Source organism: Diplotaxodon limnothrissa, linkage group LG20 (genome assembly GCF_057381915.1).
Source record: "Diplotaxodon limnothrissa isolate DT_005_m linkage group LG20, D_limnothrissa_male_GT1.1, whole genome shotgun sequence".
NCBI classification, from domain to species: domain Eukaryota; kingdom Metazoa; phylum Chordata; class Actinopteri; order Cichliformes; family Cichlidae; genus Diplotaxodon; species Diplotaxodon limnothrissa.
The window spans coordinates 36,353,145-36,371,901 of record NC_140615.1 but is presented as its reverse complement, the minus strand read 5'-3'; the positions used below and the strand labels follow the sequence as shown (position 1 = coordinate 36,371,901).

General features: G+C 42.8%; 1 protein-coding gene across 2 annotated transcripts in view; it reads right to left on the bottom strand.

Annotated features, from left to right (window-relative positions):
• Window positions 1-2,508: 2,508 nt before the first annotated feature.
• The window catches only part of gripap1 (GRIP1 associated protein 1), a 42,719-nt gene continuing 26,470 nt past the window's right edge, over window positions 2,509-18,757 (bottom strand). For both annotated transcript variants that reach the window (XM_085344274.1, XM_085344275.1), the window contains exons 23-29: window positions 18,181-18,237; window positions 17,861-17,960; window positions 13,957-14,087; window positions 10,999-11,115; window positions 10,476-10,569; window positions 7,424-7,596; window positions 2,509-3,735 (exon numbers count right to left, since the gene is read on the bottom strand). In XM_085344274.1, coding sequence (XP_085200400.1) covers window positions 3,655-3,735; window positions 7,424-7,596; window positions 10,476-10,569; window positions 10,999-11,115; window positions 13,957-14,087; window positions 17,861-17,960; window positions 18,181-18,237 — 753 coding nt within the window. In that variant the 3' untranslated portion in view covers window positions 2,509-3,654. The remainder of the gene's footprint in view (window positions 3,736-7,423; window positions 7,597-10,475; window positions 10,570-10,998; window positions 11,116-13,956; window positions 14,088-17,860; window positions 17,961-18,180; window positions 18,238-18,757) is intronic.

Genomic DNA, 18,757 nt, shown 5'->3' with positions numbered 1-18,757 from the left:
TCTGGGGTAACAGGGGAGACAGGGTTGTACTGGGGGTGATGATCATGGTAAACGAACCAGTCTTTCGTCACACACACACACACACACACACACTCCGATGTATATCAGGGGCAAATTGAGATTCAGCATCTTGCACAAGGATACTTTGACACATGCACAGGAGGACGGGATCCGTCCACTCCCTTCTGATTGAAGTTTGGTAAACGACCTGGTCGACCACCTGAGCCGCCCGATGTCTGTGAGACAGATACCAATCCAGCACAGCGAGCTGCAGCCAACAACCAACCTTTGTCTCGCAGACGGGCAAAAACAACTGAGAAACAGACGGCTGCAGGCAACCAGATCATCCTCCACAGATTAACCTACAATATTTTACAATGTTTACTGTTTGCAACATCTCACTTTTAGGTGGTAACAGCTGGTGACCCCTCGATGACCCCACAGAGAGTTTTTGTGCTGTTGTACAGTCTTTAAACTTCAGTCTGGTAGGACTTCTCAACACTGGATGAATTTAATAATATTAGAAAGGTTTAGTCTGGACTGACACAAAGAGCTGAAACTAAAGAGAAATAAGCCTTTGGTTTCTTTTTGAGCTGCTTTATCAAATGCCACCACTGAGCCCTGTTAGAAATGGGGCGCGCCTGATAAGATCCGCTTTCATATTCATTGGCAGGCAAAGTCGTAACTGAAACTAAAATCTGATAAAATGTCCAGGCCTAATCAGCACCACCATTCGTCCTGCATATTTGACGGCATGAAGGAGAATTCTGCGTTCAGATCCCCAAAATCAAGCTTTGATTTAAAGGCAGTAAAATGTTGGAAAAATTGAGCCGAAAAAAACCCGAACACGTGATCATCATGTTCAGACAGTATTTTTTTTTTAAAATCACATTTCGTCATAGTTACAATAATTAGCGTCATGATCATTATCAGCTTCATAAATAGATCAGTTGATTTTTCATACAGTTAGAAGTCATATCGCAGCGTTTATGTACAGATTTAAACATTGCAAACAAAAAGCTCCAGCCGAGTCCCTGTCCAGCACATAGACCAATCCCAGTGGATCAGGTTAGTGCCATCTTTGAAGCAAAAGTGGAAAAAAAAAAAAAGATCTGATTGTGGTGCAGCTCAACTGCTAAGTGATCATTTTGGGGGAATTTTCAGTTGCTTAACGTTTGGTTTAAACACCCTTGAGCTTAAGATTTGAAAATCCTTAAAGCTGCACCAGAAACAGCTCAAGTTTTCCTCCCACATGTTGACATTTTAAACTCCTTACATCAGACGGTGCTGGATATGTGCTGCAGTGTACCCAAAAAACAAACAAACAAACAAAAAAAAAAGCAGTGATATACAGGCAGTTATAACATAAAACACAAAATCTGTTACAAGCATAATGTCCAGGATATAATCACAGCCCAGTTAGATGGAGCTAGCCTGGGGCAGAGTATAATCCAGGGCATAGTCAGGGCCCAGGGCCAGAGTCCAGAAGAAACAAAGGCAAAGCAAAAGGGAAGTGTCTGTCACTTCCTGTCAGATTTCACGAAACAGAAATAAATGCAACGATACAGTCAAAGTCAGTGAACATTATAGAGCAGGAAATAGACCCACCCTGCAGAAAAGCAAAAAAAACCCCTGAAAACTGTCTTTGTTGTGTGCCATTTGGTGACTCCGGTAAAGAGGGAAGTATTCACAAACTGATAATAGTGCAAGAAATGTTAGAGCTCTTTTCATCCAGGATATAGACACAGACCACACCAAGGCAGTCATTTAGCTTTTGTTGAACCATTGTGGATCCCAGGCTGCGTCACGCTAATTAAAGCTGTGCAGATTTTTCCTTGTCCAGCTATTACTGATTGCTGTTTGTCATCAATGATGTTTTTAAACCAGGTTTTATCCAGAGTAACCCGACTAAAACAAAGGGAAACATAATCACAAAATCTGGTGTTTTAATATTTTAGCGTTTCAGTTTTTATTTCTCGGAGATGTTATTTTGAATAAAAGCCATCGAAACACAGAAACACGGTCACACTAGGTTCGACAAAAGAAACTGTCTGAAAATCCAGCTAATAGTCTAAGCCTGGATCCCTTTGCCATCCCTGATGAATTTTAATGACTGTTCTGGTGGCAGGCGCTGAAACACACGGGAGACCATTTTGCATCCTAAAGTGTATAAAAAGCAATAAATAAAGGCCGGGACGCAAAATAGCTGCACAGAGAACCTGTGACGCCTAAGACATTTCACACTGTGAACTCCTGGACGTAGCCACAGCCCAACACAGACAGATAAAGCAACTCTTAATTAATCTAAGGACACAATCAGTTAACGTGTGACACCAGCTGACAGATTAACAGGAAGTTTAACGTGAACATTTGTAGGTAGTCTTTAAGGTACAGGCATTTATTTTTTCTGGTGGTTATGTTAAATCTGTTAAAGCAAACAAGCTTTCCTATGGAATGAAGTTCTTTTAGAAAAACACTTAATAAGTGTTTTTTTTTTTTTTAGTGTCATCACAGTTTCACTATAACGTGTAAAACTTGAGTTTCACCAAAGAAAAGGTGATTAAAGCTGCAACAGCTGGTGGATTATCGCTCATTCTCTGGTTGAAACTGCTTAAAAAGTCCAAAGTAAGTATTTTATTTTGAAAGCTCAGTTGCTGACAAACAGCTAGCCTCGTACTACTTTCCTGGCCTAGTTTCTGTGGTGTCTTTGACGTCATTCACCTCAGAGTCTACGGTCTGCTCTGGAGGTCTGTTGGTGGTTAGATGGTCGTAGCCACTGATATAAAAGTCAGAAGTGAACACATCTGGACGAGAGTTTGAACGACATAGAGGACACCACAACAGAGACCTGACCACCATGCAGGCAGGAAAGACAAGGCAGTGGCGAACTGAACTTTCAGAATAAAATATGCAAATACTGCATCTTTTAATTTGGGGGGGTGGGGGGGGGGGTACTCAGGTGTCATGATGACCTCATAAAAATCTTACATTTGGTTCCCTAAGAAGATCAAAAAGGTCAGCTGACAGCATAGACATAGCCCACATACTCAGTAATGTGCGATTCGTTAGCAGACGGGACATAATCAGATCACAACAGAGTTACTGCATACAGGAACCAATGTCAGTCATTTAGGATAAGCGTCCTTCAGGATATAGCCAGGCCCTGACAGACAGACAGAGTGTTAAGACATAAAGTAGAAACCAGTGAAAGCAAAGATTTACAGACAACAGAAAGCACGAGTCTGTTATAATGTGACCACTGCAGGTCGTAGCCAGGACTCAGAGCAAACTGAGCAGTGCGCTCTAATGACAGTACATTCAACATAGACGTACATGAGTTGAGGCCAGCTTTTAATATCCTCAGTGTTTCCATTCAGTGTCTTCTTCTACGCCTTTAAAAAGTACTGCTTCCTCCAGGCTGAAAAGCATGACATGGACATTATTTCAGCATTTAGTCACAACCCAGGCTGAAATGGTGAAAACATAACAGCTTCAGGCAGTAGTCAGAGCCTACAGCAGGTCTTAGCGCAGAGATGGGGTAAGGAAGAAAACTTGGTTCCAGGTGTTAGCCTGAGTCTGGCTGACACCTTCCAGCTGAGGTGAATGGTAGTGGTGAGATGGAAGTGACTGCATGGATTAATCCAGGTGATAGCCTCATCCTGACCCAGCAGCACTGCTACCGGGACTGCTCTCTTTACTGAGACGAACTAATTCCTGGGACAACAGCTCCAGGTCCTGCAGAAAACAGAAAGAAAATGTTTATATATCAACAGCTTTACAGCCCATCTCTGAAACAGCAGCACCCGTTTTTGGATAAAATCTTACTCTGAACATGAAGACCAGGAGATACGATGTAATCTTTTATCATTTAATTCATCTGCAGCTAAAACAAAATAACAGCAGAGCCCAGACTATAGTCTGTATCACAAAAGTGAATTATTACAAACCTATAAGCTATAAATTTGTAAACTCAGTAATTGAAATGATTTCAAGCAAGTGCCTCAAGTAAAACATCATTTTGTAATTTACAACATCTGTTACTAACAGCTGCAGTACGCTCAGTGTGAAAAACACAAGTACTTAATAAGACACATTTCATGGAAAAAGGTTGTTCCATGATTAAAGCCACTGATCTGTGCTTGAAGGCTCTGAAAACTGAATTTTCTCTCAGCTGATTGATCAGATATGTAGCCATTTTATTTTGAATGGGATGTGGCTGCACTGGTCAGCAGAAAACGATTTTTCAAAATAAAATGTTGACAAATGGGACATTTAAAGTCAATTCTTTGAATTTCTCCCCCTAAACCAGTGGTTCCCAAACTTTTCTTTCGCTAGGCCCCTCTTTGTTTTACAAGAAAAATGCCCCCCCCCCCCCAAGAAAAAAACAAAACACGTCCTCCAACCACACACGCCCATATTTTGCTCCATTGCGGTTTATTTCACACCTCAAACATTTACTAAACAATTAAGCAAATACAAGTAATCTGCAGGTAGTACGAAAATAATCTACTGACTCTTTTACGCTGCGTCCGCACCTACACGGGTATTTTTGAAAACGCAGCCGTTTCGTCCACGTAAACGGCGTTTCGAATCACCGAAAACGGAGATTTTTTTAAAACTCCTTTTTTCCGTTTATGTGTGGACGAGGAATACAGAGTTCGTCACGCAGCGTCAAAGGTATGACCCTTTTTTCACGTCATGCTGTGGCCACGTTATTGTTTACATGAGATGAATAGCAGATAGAGACAAAATACTGTTAATCTGACTGTCTGCAGGTTTTACAGGCTTACATACACACACAGTTACTGTCCCTCCATTTACAAAGGCAGAGGTGTCACGGTGTGATTATTTTGCGTGTAGTTGTTTTTTTCCTGTGTAATAATATTCAGCATTACTATCAAATCAAAAAATGCCTCTCTGTGCAAAATGGGTTCAAAAACAAACAGCTGTGGGATCCTGTTTGTCTGTGATTTGAACCGGGGGAACAAATTACGGCAGGATCAGCCTGATGTTATTTGTATCCCGCTGTAACTTTACTGTATAAAGAGCAAACATCTCTAAACTGTCAGGAGTAGGGATGGGTACCGGTGCCCGAAGAGGAGAGTCCTGGCCCCTAGCCCTGCCAGTATAGCAGAAATGATGAGGATGATGATGCAGCAGCAGCTGTTCTTCTCTGCGTGAGTAGCTTAATGTTGTTCGTGTAATTTACGTTGAGTAGGCTAACCACGTTATTACATTAATGCATGTAAGGTGAACTAGCAAACATCATCATAGCTACATGCGGCTGTCTTCTTGTTTGATGGCAGATACTCCCTTCACCCTGGCCAAAAAGGCTAAAATGACCAAAGAAAAAGTGGAAAACAGCTAAACATGAGAGGTTTTGGACCAATTTTGTGTTCTCCATTCTTTAAGCACCGGTTTGAGCACCGTTTGAGCACCGGCACCGTTTCAAAAGTACCGGTTTGGCACCGGTATCGGATAAAACCTAAACGATACCCATCCCTAGTCCGGAGCAGTTAGTCATTACAACAAGTGTTTGTGAACTAAAAGCCAAGAATGTGGGATCCTGTTTGTCCGTGATTTGAAGAGCCCAGCGCTGCTCCCGATGAAGGGAAAACCAATTCTGCAGGGAGACCTACTTTGGCACTTGTGCAGGTGAAACCAAAGGGAAGATGCTTCACCATATTTTCTAGTCTTTGTCTTGGAAGGAAGCTGGTTTGGAAACATATTCAGCGATGCTTCATCTCCTGCTTTGCGTTCGTGTGGAGCCCCGTCAAAAACCTGTCCATTACGCTAGCAGTGTCCAAGCGTTTTTGTTTTTTTTCCCCTTTTCATGCCACGCCCCCCTTGCAATGGCTCTGCGCCCCCCCTAGGGGGCGGGCCCCACACTTTGGGAAGCTCTGCCCTAAACCAACTCGCTCTCTAAAAACTGATCTTAGATGCAGCAGACTTGTGGGGGGTTGGGCTTCACCTGGCCGAATTTTTCGATTACTTTTTGAAGTCGTCCTTGGCTGTGCATCTTTCTCCTGTTTGTGCTCTCGTTTCTAATCCAACACACAACATCTGCTTCCTCCGTTTTTGTCGGAACTGTAAGCTGGCAAACAGCTGGCAGATAGATTACAGCCACCTTGTGGTGGTAGTGGTACACTACATGCACAAGACAGATCGGACAGATGTCCGTAAAAACGTAAATTTTTTTTATATTTTATGACAAATTTGTTTTTGCGTAAGGTTAAGCTTTGTAAGCTATTTTATTTTTATTCAAAAACCATGAACATCCCCATTTATGGCTGATTTAGACTTCTGAGCGAATCTTTGTACAACTTCACCTTCGCCGTGTGTGTGTGTGTGTGTGTGTGTGTGTGTGTGTGTGTGTGTGTGTGTGTGTGTGTGTGTGTTCCAGCCACGATAGAAAAAAATAATATGTCAGGACTTTTCCCCCCATTTTTTCTTGTAGTGTGTTTTTTGTTTCTTTTTCAAAGTCAAACGTGTTTGTCCCTGAAGTGTTTCCACATCTTTGGACTTTACCTCACGCCTGATGCTTTCAACGATCTCCCTCTAGGAAGATCTGACACTTGAAAGAGCGATGATTATTCCTTATGCTGAGACAATGATTGATATTCTCTCAGTGATTCATTCAAACCTGCGGTGAAATGCTATATGAGGAAAAAGCATAGGAGGAATCAATGTTACGGAACAGGCCAATCACAGCAGTTGCGTTGACGTGGCGTGCTGTTAGATTTTCATCAAAGCGCCCGTATGCACAGCACAGATTGCTACACTTGCTGTTACTGCGTGTGTGTAATTGTTTGTGTGAGATAAAAGCGAGTGGTAGACCATGGACATTTGCTGTTTTGGCGATGACCTCGCACTGGGGCAAAGTGGTTTGGATGAGAACCATCAACTCCAAGTCTGAGCTGATGGTTCTTAGCTGGAAAAGGGTGGAGTGACCACATAAAGAAACCCACAAGGCTGATGGTCTCCGTGTGTGTACATTACCTTAATGAAACTGTACATACATTGTTTACGTGTTTCATCTTCAGTCTTTTATTAAGTGTTTATTGATGTTTCTATCAGATTTCTTTCAGCTGTATTAATTAATCATTCTCAGTAATGAGATCAATGAAGATTTCCTGGACAAAGATGAATGCAGCAAACTGATGGATTAGCAGATTAAAAATTAATAATAAGACCTGTGGAAACACTTCAATCAGTCTCAGCCAATCTGAAAAAACATTGTTTAGCCACCTGTGAAACTTCCAGGCTGTTCTTTCTGCTGTTATTGGTCTAAACAGTCAAGTCGGTGAAGATGAAAATCATCCACCCTGTGTGTGTTTGAATCGGTAATTTAAAGGATATTTTATAGAACTAAACCCTCACCCCGTGGAAACTGTCCATGTAGCATGTTGGTGTGGACCGTTACCTTCTGCAGGTGCATGTTCTTGGTGAGCTGCTCCTCCAACATGTGCTGCAGCTTCTTGTTCATCTCCCTCAGATTCTCGTCTCCTGGTTTCACCAGCTCTCTTAGGACCGAACCCAGACCTCCCCGGTCTCCCTGAGAGCCTCCGTGACCTCCGACCGTGCTCCCCGACACATCTGAGCAGAAAAGCAAAGACGCGAGATTCAACAGAGATTCGTTTTAAAAGAAACATGCTGGTCAAACGGCCCGAAGAAAACACCAGAAGCAGTCACAACAGGGAAATAAGGAGATAAGAACAAGGAGATGAAGAGGAGGGTGAGGAGTGGAAACAGGAGGTTTGTTTGTTTTGGTGTTTTCCTTTATTTCTAACCAAACGTTGCACACAAAAACACAGAGGTGAAGCTCGCCACCAATCATGGAAACAGACATTAAAAACTGACTCTAACGGTAAGAAAACACAGCGTGGCTAACATTAGCAGTGCTAATAGTACCAGCAGGCTCACCTGCTTGGTTACACACCGCTTGAATAGTTACGTCTGTATTTACTCGAGCACAGCAGACACACAGCCATTTATGTTCTACATCAAAAATCTTCCCACGCTGCTAGTTTGCAACACAGATCATGGACATTATCTACGAGGTCTGTGGTGCAGGACACTCTGGGTAGTTACAGGTGGCTTTGAACATTTCGTTTTTGGTAGCCGAGTCAGCTAACCCCGTCATCAATCATCGGCAGCTCATCTATTCGATGTGTTTCCTATCATCACAATAAATCGTTTATACGGTTTACTGGGGTGACTCTGTCATCCCTCCAAAGCTGTTTCACCCAGATTCTGGCGATCACAATATCAGTGAGTCATCATCTCGCCAGGAGCTGCCGAGAAGCCCTCAAGCAAGGCACCGCCCACTCAACTGCTCCTCGTATCATGCTGGAAACTCTGCAGCTGGTTAAACGGACTGCAGCGCGCTCAGTCAGCTTTTCAAGACAAGTTTTAAACAAATGTAAATGAACACTGAATGTAAAGCATGTAACTGTGTGTGCGAGTGCTTTTCTAACGAGTGCAGTTTGAAATATTCACACACACACAGACAGTCCAGCCTTTAGAGAAGCAGCTCCGCTCTCAGTTTTACTGCCCATTAGATTTACCATCATTACTGCGTTAATGGGAGTGGAATGGAGAGACAGAGGAGGGCTGAAGCAGTCAAACATGAAATTGAAAACAGCAGGAGAGAAAGGACAGCGTGAGGCAGCGGGACGAGGGGGGGAGGGATGGAGGAAAGGTAACTATTTATACAGCACATTTCCCACAGAGTCGTTCAAAGAGTTTTACACTGAGGGGAGCGAGAGGATTAACATGAGAAGCTGCTTTTTGTTTACTTCTGTTTAAAATCCAAACCTGCCACGTTTCAGTCCATCTGCAGTTCACACTCAGACTGCACGATTGTTCAGATTGTTCTATTTTACGGCTTTAATTTGATTTTTTTACCACAGAAATCAAAGCCACAAAAATAAGGCACACAATATCTATCATATCCTTCTGCAGCAGCGACCAACTTTCTAATTCATTCTAAAGAGCCACATTTATTACAACACAAGCTGAAATCAGTCGCTTGAAGTGGACCTCTGCACCTCTTACACCTGTGCGGTGAACACTGGTGCTCCTCAGGTGAGTCAAAATCTGGCAAATGGTCCAGGTGTGACCAAACAAAGTGTATGTGAGGCCAGGAATGATGACCTTGAACATAACTTCAGCCAGACGAGGAGGACGATACTTAATTGAAAAATAAGTCTGCTGATAGCTGAACAAGTTATTAAAAACACTTCACACACGGCAGCGTCACCTTTTGAAGACGGACGAGCGGATAAATATAGCAGCGGTGAAACATCAGAGACGTACAAATGTATTTACAGAGACGTGGGAAAGTGAAAATCACTCAGACCAACGAGTTTCTCCGTCCTGACATCCGTCCAGCACGAACTTCTCTCCGTCGTGTTGCAGTGGAAACGGCTCGGCACGAGCGGCACATGAAAGTGTTAAGCACGCCTGTTTTTTCCACCGCTTGTTCCTGTTTTCTCCAAACACAAAGAGTCCATGTAAACCTGAGCGCAGGTAAGTGAAGCGGCAGATTAAAGTGGTTCTAATTAAGTGTCACTGTCAGATAAACGACGTGCTGAGCTGGCTAACTTTCTGCTGACTGACGCACTTTAAGTACCTCAGAGTTTGGATTAGCACTTTGCACCAGCGACTCTTCTCTCAGTTTTACCACTGAGACGAGGATTATTTCAAAGACATATTAAATAACCGTTTTGTACCTCGGTCTGTTAAATGTTCCAAAACACTAAAAATGAAGATAATCAGCATTTTAAAGAAAATCTTTTTCTTTTTTTCTTTGAACTACATCACACTCCTACCTGGTGCTTACTTTACAGATCATAAAGCAGAAAAAGAGCCCGGAGTCGTTTAGCAATGGTGATGTCATAAAGTTTGTGAGGACAGCATTTCCAGCTCCGGTGTTTACAAAACTGTAGCAGCAAACAGAGTATCGATAGATATCATATCCATTTCCAGCTCCATGTTTTTAGTCTTAGGCTCAACTAAAGTAGCTTTTCGTGACTCACAGTTAAAGATGAGATGACCATGTTAACGCTCAGCTCTCAGTGACAATATACAGACCCAAAATCACCACACCTCACACCTGTGAGCATCGAGCACGGCTCCACAGAAGAAAAAAGCTGAAATGTAGCTAGCTAGGTCAGGAGCTAACTATTATTAATAATGCTGAGTCACAGAGTGGATGTCCACAGCAGTCCTGACATGACATTCATGGCTGTTTCCCATGAATTGGGACTCGACACCACATCTCCACTTTCTGACCACTCCTGCCTGCACACACGTTCATGACGCCAACAGCCGTCTTTGACATGTCTTTGCCTTTTTTGCTAAAAGAAATGTTCCTGGTTTGTGGTTGAAACAAAAACTGAATCACAGATGCTCCATAACTAACTACAGTTAAGTTCCAGATGTTTCTGTGAGGAGATGAAACGATTTCTCACCTCTGCGGCTGTCCATCACGTACGTCTCTATGATGGCGCTCTTTCTGCAGATGTCTTCAGCCATCGATGAACAGCTCACCTCCAGATGTTTCACCTGAAACAGACAAAAAACACAATTAGTATTCACTGATGTCACAATGTGTTTATGTAACAACAAACTAAGTCCTTTCTTTAGCATCATTAAACCTGAAACAACTTATTAATATTTAAGTGATTAATAAAGTTCTGCTGAATTATCCACTGGCCTCACAGTGCTACTATACAAACTACCTAAATATTAAACAGACATTAATAATGCATCTAAAAATACAAACCTGCATCTAAAAACAGGACAGACGTTTTACTGTTGACTCGAATAACAAAGAGAAGCATTAAAGCCTCTAAAAGGCACAAGTGAGGCGTTAAATCAGGACGTGGAGAATGTTCTACTTTCTCTGTTAGTTTTCCACTCCTGTGTCATGTGCTTAGGACTTCAGGAACAGGACATATAGTTTGCTTTCTGGTTTAGCCAAAGACTCCTCACCTTCTCCTCCAGCATCCATTTCTCCTGCTGAACCTCAGCGAGCCGCTGGAACAGCTCTCCGACCTCATCATCGGATAATTCGGCGGGGCGCTGAGACTGAGGGCTGCCTCCTCCGGACTGACAGACACACACAGAGGCTTCAGTTAATGTGAAAGCTCTGCTGCCTTGCTTTATAGCACTTCAGAGCTCATTCAAACCCAGAAGCTCATTATGCAACCAAGAGGGAATTCGTCACATTATTGGACACGTCACAGGGAAGAGTCCTAAAGAATCGGATGAGGTTGAGGCTGCCTTATCGTTAACAGTTTATTTGTAAAGAAAAAGTACTGAAGCTGTGTCTGATGTACTGCACATGTGTGGAACGCCAGGACTGAAATAACAACACTTTTATAACCACTCTTTTAAGTTGGGTTAAACACACTGGCCAGAATCATCAGGAAAACAGACACAATAATGTTTGGTAATAGACTCGTCGCTGTAACTGCTTTTTCTGTGTTTAATCAAACTCAAAAGCTGATCATTCGCTGTATCTCAGAGGTTACAGTGTCTGATGTGCAGCTTCCTGCTGGTACAGTCAGGTGCTAATGGCAGGACAGTGAAGCCAAACTACAGACGTCTTAAAAAAAAAAAAAACTTATGGTGCCACATGAGGAGACTCTCAAATGCAACTGTGAGAGTGTCGTATTTCCACCTGAGAAAAGGTTTCTAAGACAGAACTTCTCCTCTTCCATTATGGAGGCATGTGAGCTATTTGATAAGAGAGCTTATTAGCAGATTTACACGTTGGTCAATCAATAAAGTTGTTCCTCTTCTCTTAAGTGTTCCTGGAGTTCCTGCATTGTGAATCGTTTCATCCTCTCTATGCATCTTGGAAGCAGGTGAAGTTGTGCCAGAAGCTTTTGCTGCCTTTCACAGGCTTGCTAACATGAACATTACCTCAGTTGTGTGCGAGAGGATCAAACTGCTGCCACAGTCTGTTCTGCTTTTACACTTCGGTACAGCAGCTGCTATCACAGTTTGGGTTCAAGATAATAAGCAGACTTTGTAGTCTCGCGTGTTAAACTCTGCTGAGCCGAACTTTAAAGTCGGATGGAAACAAGCGAAAAAAGTCATCATCATCAGCCCACTGAGATCTATATGTCTGAATGCACACAAAAGCATTCAGTTTGTAGTTTCTCATTAAAATTTAAAGTGTGGACCAAAACGGGACCTTTGAAGCACGCTGAGGCTTTAATCATCACAGAGGTGTCTGATGGGAAACGTTGCAGCAGCAGGACATCATCAAACCCTCTTTTCTCTCATGTGATGCTGTTGCTAATAACAACCGCATCACCACAGTAAACTGAAGTGATGGAGGACTCTGCAGTGTCATGTTTTGACAGAAACACTCATCGACATACAGAGAGTCTGTCAGCTCTATTTACAGTGTTTCTATCAATAGAAACACACACACACACACACACACACACACACACCACTGACAGAGATAAATATGGCACCAGGAACTTTAAAGATAAATCAGTTGTAAAACGTAATAAAAGAACAAAAGAGAGGATGACGGGATGTTACAGTTAAATCTGTCTTTCAATACAACCTGGAGGTCAGAGGTCGTGATTTGACCTGACACAGAGCTAAGAGGTCAGGAGCAGAAGCTTGTTTAGCTTTCACTGAATACACTAAAAACACTAATTAATCCACTTTTAACATGACAGTTTTTATCTGTCGAGGTTTCAAACTGTGACTTTTTCTTACATTTAGTTTTAACACAGCTTTAATAAATACCACTGTTTACATTTTAATGTGATGAAAGCGCACAGCCGGTCAGAGCTATTCTCCATTATTCTGCCAAATTAATTTTCTGCTTCACTTTCCTAAAGCCTGAAGTATTCAAACAAAAAGGCAAAAGTTATCAGAAGGTTCTGAGAGCAGCTCCATAAAAACCTGTTTAAAATCCTACTCTTGGGCATATTCACACAGCTTCCAGCATGGCTGAAATTTTACATCACATTAACTGAACTTTGAGTTGAACCTGGGTCTTTGCAGGAAATGGTCCAGAGGTGAACAAGAAGATGGCCTTGAATGTGAACATATTTTAATCACACATTTTACTCAGTTTATTATTGTAGAAGGTTAAAAAAAAAACCCTCAGATGTTAACCTTTTATAGCTGTTGCTATGAAAACAATGTGTCCTTCCAACAGCATTAGTTTGTAGCTGCAGACACAAAGTAGCACTTCAATTAAACCTTCATCTGAAATTGAGATTTCTTCAACTTGCCTGAGGTTTTGTCTAAGCACTCAATGTGTGCTCCAGTAGCTGAACAGCAGAGAAGTCGTATCCAGTAAAGCCTTTAATGATGCGTAAATCTGTCACAAAGTAACATCAGCAAACTGCAGCTGGAGCATTAAAAGGCCCATCAGAAAATTTTCCTTTCACTGTTTCCTCAATCAGTCGATCTGTGATCTCGCTCACGGCTGAATCCAGAGCCGGCCGGAATCTCCACATCCTGAAGACGATCCAGCTGCTGTTGCTGGTCATGTATGAAGTACTGATGGAACGTTTTCAGCATTTTCAGGCGTTCAGCCAGAACGCCATTCTGGCTTAAGCAGCTGCTGACTCCAGGCTGACAGGACATATTCTCAGATGTTCATGTTTGTGTTTGGATTTTGAGATTCATGATGTTGATCACATTTCAGCCATAAACCACCATCAGTACAATGAAAAATAAATAAATAATAACGTGAGATATTGAACCAGACGAGGTCCAAACACCAGTCAACAGAGAGAACAGATGAGTGCATGGCAGCCATTCAAACGCACCATGATCAGGCAAACTGAAAAACACTGCCTGCTCTGTAAGTTGGAGCTGAGTGTGCTGGCTGGGATAATGTCCACACCAAAGCCTGAAGTGTCACAGACATCAAGCTCTGTGTTTAAGGTGGCGAGGAGCTCCACCCACCTTATTCTGATTGGTCGACTGAGACTCCTTCATCATGTCTTTGTAGGAGAAGGAGGACACGGAGGACGAGTCTCCGGTCTGCTGAGTTCGACTGGGACTGTTGATCTCTGACAGAACTAGCTCCTCCAAACCTGAAAGAACAACAATTTCACTCTAAGCATCAGGACATATTCACCTCTTTAAAGCTGCAGTCCACCCCAGACAAACTCTAAATCCCCCAGCTGTTTGACAAAGACTTTTACTTCAACTGCCTTTAATACGTAGCCTTTTACTTTGAGTCTGTTCAGTCCTGTGAGAAATTAAGAACACTCCATGTTTCAGTAGCTCGTAGAAACACTTTTAGCAGCATCTATATGACTTCATCAGTCTCTCACATCACTAGGGAAGAATTTTGGCCCACTCAACCTTGCTTCAGTTCATTGAGGTTTGTGGGCGTTCATGTTCGCACAACTGTCTTAAGGTCCTGACAGAGCATTATAATCCGGCTGAGGTCTGGACATGGACTGGAGCATTGCAACATCTTGATTCTTTTCTTCTTCAGTGTGCTTAAAGCAGGACACTGTTCAAAGCACAGCAGTAACATAAGGTCTATTTATGGCAATAAATGATCCCTTTAAGCAGTGGATTGGTGAATATACCTTTTAAGAGAGCATACGTTCTTTGAAAGCAGAAAGCCGTCTCTTTAGAATTGCAAACATCCCTTAAAGGCAGTAAGTTGTCTATTAAAACGTACACTGCCCCTTTAAGACTGTTGTTTGAAAGTGGCAAGTTGCCGTTTATGGCAGAAAACTGTCTTTAAAAACACCACAGTGTTTCTGTAAGATACTGGACCACCATGTTAAGCATGTGGACAGTCCATTTAAAGACCAAGACTATTCCTTTTAGTATATGAACATCATTTTAAAGCCTCCTGTTCATATAAGACCTATTTATGGCAATAAAGGCTGTTATTGCTTTCAGAAAGCAAACTGCTCTGTTAAGCTGCTGGACTGTCAAACAATCTTTTTAAAAAAATGTGGACATCCTTTTAAAGCAGCAAGCCGTTTCTGTAGGAATGCAAACAGCCCTTTAAGGCAGTAAGCTGCCCATTTAAATGTGGGCTGTTCCTGTAAGAGTGTGATTGTTGCTTTGAGGTAGTAAGCTGTCTGTTTACGGCAGTGAAACTGTGTTTTTAAAGCAGCAAGTTGTCCAAGTAAGACAGCAGTGAGAGAACTGTCCCTTTAAAGGACAAAGTCACTCCTTTAAGGATGTCCTTTTTTAAGGCAACTGGCCGACCCTTCAGGCTGTCCCTTTATTGTCCAAGGCAATGAACTGTCTCTATAAGACATCCCACTTTACCATTAAGACCGTGGACTGTCACTTTTAAAGCAGCACGCTGTCCTGTTAAAACGACAAACTGCCCCTTTAAGGCACTGGGACGTCCCTCAGGTTTGTGCAGAAGAGGCTTTTAAACATTCAGCACTGCTCATAGATTATACATGAAGCTCAGAACTACCCTGCACCGCTCCAACTGAGAGTGTGTGTGTGTTTGTGTGTGACAACAGAGAGTCTGCTAAATAAGCACCAGAGAATAAGAAAATATGCAATAAAAGAATAACATTTAAATAATATTAAGTGGAAAAAGTTAAAACTTTCAAAATTCCATTTGATGCAGGTGTGGGCAAGAAGTGTTTTGGTTGTGTGTGTATTTGCTTGTGTTTTGCCAGCAGACGCCAGTGTGTCCAGCTCAGCTCTGGGAACCAGAGCGCTCCATTAAATATTAAGCAGGAGGTTCCGGACTGAGCCAGAACCTCCTGACGCAGGGCTAGCATGCCGCTTATTATCGGACTGGTCACGTTACAATCACATCTTGGCCACACACACACACACACACACACACACACACACACACACACACACACACACACACACACAAAACTGCTGTCTCTCCTTCCTGGAGTATTTAAATGGGAGCACCATCCTGTTCGGGGATTTACGTCCTCTACCTCTAAGTTTCAGAGTCCCGTCAGGTTCAGCTTTATGGAGCTCTAAGTGTGCAGCAATCGATAACCTGCAGAAACATGCAGTGCTAATGGTAAAATGGTAAATGGCCTGCATTTATATAACGCTTTTCTAGTCCATAGGACCCCAAAGCGCTTTACACTACATTCAGTCATCCACCCATTCACACACACCCATTCACACACTGGCGATAGCAAGCTACATTGTAGCCACAGCTGCCCTGGGGCGCACTGACAGAGGCGAGGCTGCCGGACACAGGCGCCACCGGGCCCTCTGACCACCACCAGTAGGCAAACATGGGGTTAGTATCTTGCCCAAGGATATTTGGCATGCAGCCAGGAGGCAGCCTGGGATCGAACCACCGACCTTCTGATTAGTGGCTGACCTGCTCTGCCACCTGAGCTACACCCCCTAATGTCTACAGATTACTCGAGAGAGGAACAGAGTTTCCCATCCAGAGCACATCACACCAGGTGTTTTACAGGACATGAAACTGGTTTTAAAATGCCCAGCTCTTCCAGGATAAGTGGGTCGCCTGCTTTAGACACCGACTGATTGCCATCCAGGGCTCCAGCCTCCAGCACAGATGCTGATGATCATGGATGAACTTGTGCTGCCTGAGCACAAGGCTCTTGGCTCATTGGTTGGAGGCATGATTGTGACAAGTGTATCATCGAGCAAAAGCTTGGACCACTGTTACTGAAACGACACCTAATAACTGTGACATGACTTCAGGTATGGTGTCAACATGTTTCATGCTTCTCATATACCCTGTGTTTGTGAATGTTTCGTCAGCAGCAGACGTCAGCATAATCTTGTACATTGTGTCCTGAGGCATCTCTGTGATGACTTTTAGTTTTTTTACTGGAACGTTTTTAACAATTACAGGCATAAATCAGGACAAACCTACGTAGACTCATTTTTAAAAAGCTATTATTAGAATTTATCAAATCGTCATCAAAAACCTTATTTACACCAAGGGGGCAGTTTTTTCCTTTCAAAACATCCTGAGCCTGGAGGCATACAATAATGTTGAAGTCTCCATGTAATGTACATGTGTTACTCCACAGAAGACTCACCTTTTAAAACTACGGGCTGCTTACTTAACATCTGTTCTGTGAAAAAGGGCGATTCTGAGCATAATGTGCACATGAAAGAGAATCGGTAACGATAGACAGCAGTGCTATGAACAAAAAAAAATGTACGCACATATCAAGCTCCATAGTTTCCTTTTAAAGTGTACTACAAGGCAGCACAGGAGCACAGTGGTTAGCACGGTCACCTCCCTGTCAGCGAGATGCTCCTGGACTCAAATCCACAGCCACCTTCGGTCTTTCTGTGTGGAGCTTGCACTCTCTCCCTTGCGTGGTTGCAAGTGGACTGGCTCTTGTACAGCACATTTATACTAGGCACAAAGCTTTATACAACATGTCTCATTCACCCATTCACACACACATTCACATATCATTTTTCTATATCCAAGGCCTTTCTATTTAACTTCCACACTCCAACAAATGCATCAGGAGCAACTCAGCAACTACAGTATCTTTGGCACGCAGATCAGAGCAGCCATGGAGAGAACCACCAACCTTACGATTAACAGATGACCTGTTCTACTTCCTGAGCCACAGCCTCCCCGTCACACTGTTTAAGCCTCTAATTGGTTGCCCTGCTAACAGCAACTACCAGAGCAAATAGGTGGGGCTTCTTTCTGGTTTTGTAAATCCTGATGGGAAAATTGACCATTTCACCGAATGAGAGGAAACAGATTAAAGGTTTTCAGACTCTGAAGCTGATGTTGCGTCAGTGGGACTGAAGAATGAACAGACAATACCAGCATTTAACTAAACGTAGGGGCATGCAGACGTGAGGACAGCATCACAGTTCGGGGTGCGTACAGTACCTGTCCTGGTTTTGCTGTTGGTCAGAATCTCCTGGAGCCTCTCCTGCAGTTTGTCTGCTCGCTTCCTCTCCAGCTGCAGCTGCCGCTTCAAATCCTTCAGCTACACACACACACACACACACACACACACAGGTTTATTTTCTAATTATTATTTTCCATGCACCACTGCTCTCAAATTACTCTGCTAAATATTTTTCCTTTCTCATTGCTATTCAGATTCTCGTCTTGCAGTATCGGTTCATCAGTCTGCGTCTGTCACTCACACAGTCCATCCGTCTCTTTGTCTCTGGCAGCATCAGTCAGATAAACAGTAAACTTACCGCTGCGCTTCCCTTCTTCTCAAGAATCCTCTGACCGTCCACAGTGTCCTTTATCTCCTAAACAAAGAAAGCAGGTCAGAGACATCACTGTCAGTTACTCTGATCGTTCTAGTTCATTTCCAAAGTAAAAACGCCAGAAACATTTCCTGAACTGAGAATTTACTGCTTCTGTTTGTCAGACATTATATTTTCTGACTTTTTCAGGGCATTTTATACTATTAAAAAAAATGCACAATACCAAACATGAACACCTGGGTCCATACTGTAAACGTGCCAGATCTAGCTTAAAATGGACATTTTCATCTGCAGTCACGATTGATGAAATTATTAAACACGAAAAAAAACCCAAACCAGCAAAAACACAGACACCAGCCAGAACCATGTCAAAATGAAAGCAAGCCATACTGAGCCTGTAGCTGATTTTAAATCTGCTCAGCAAATTATTTTGGTTCCTTAACATTTTGGCCCACAAATTCTGTGCTGTGATCTGCAGAGCATCGTGCAAACACCAAGCTAAACAGACGCTCGCACCTCCACACAGCATAAAGGGAGGGTGACGCTAAAGGCAGACACTAAA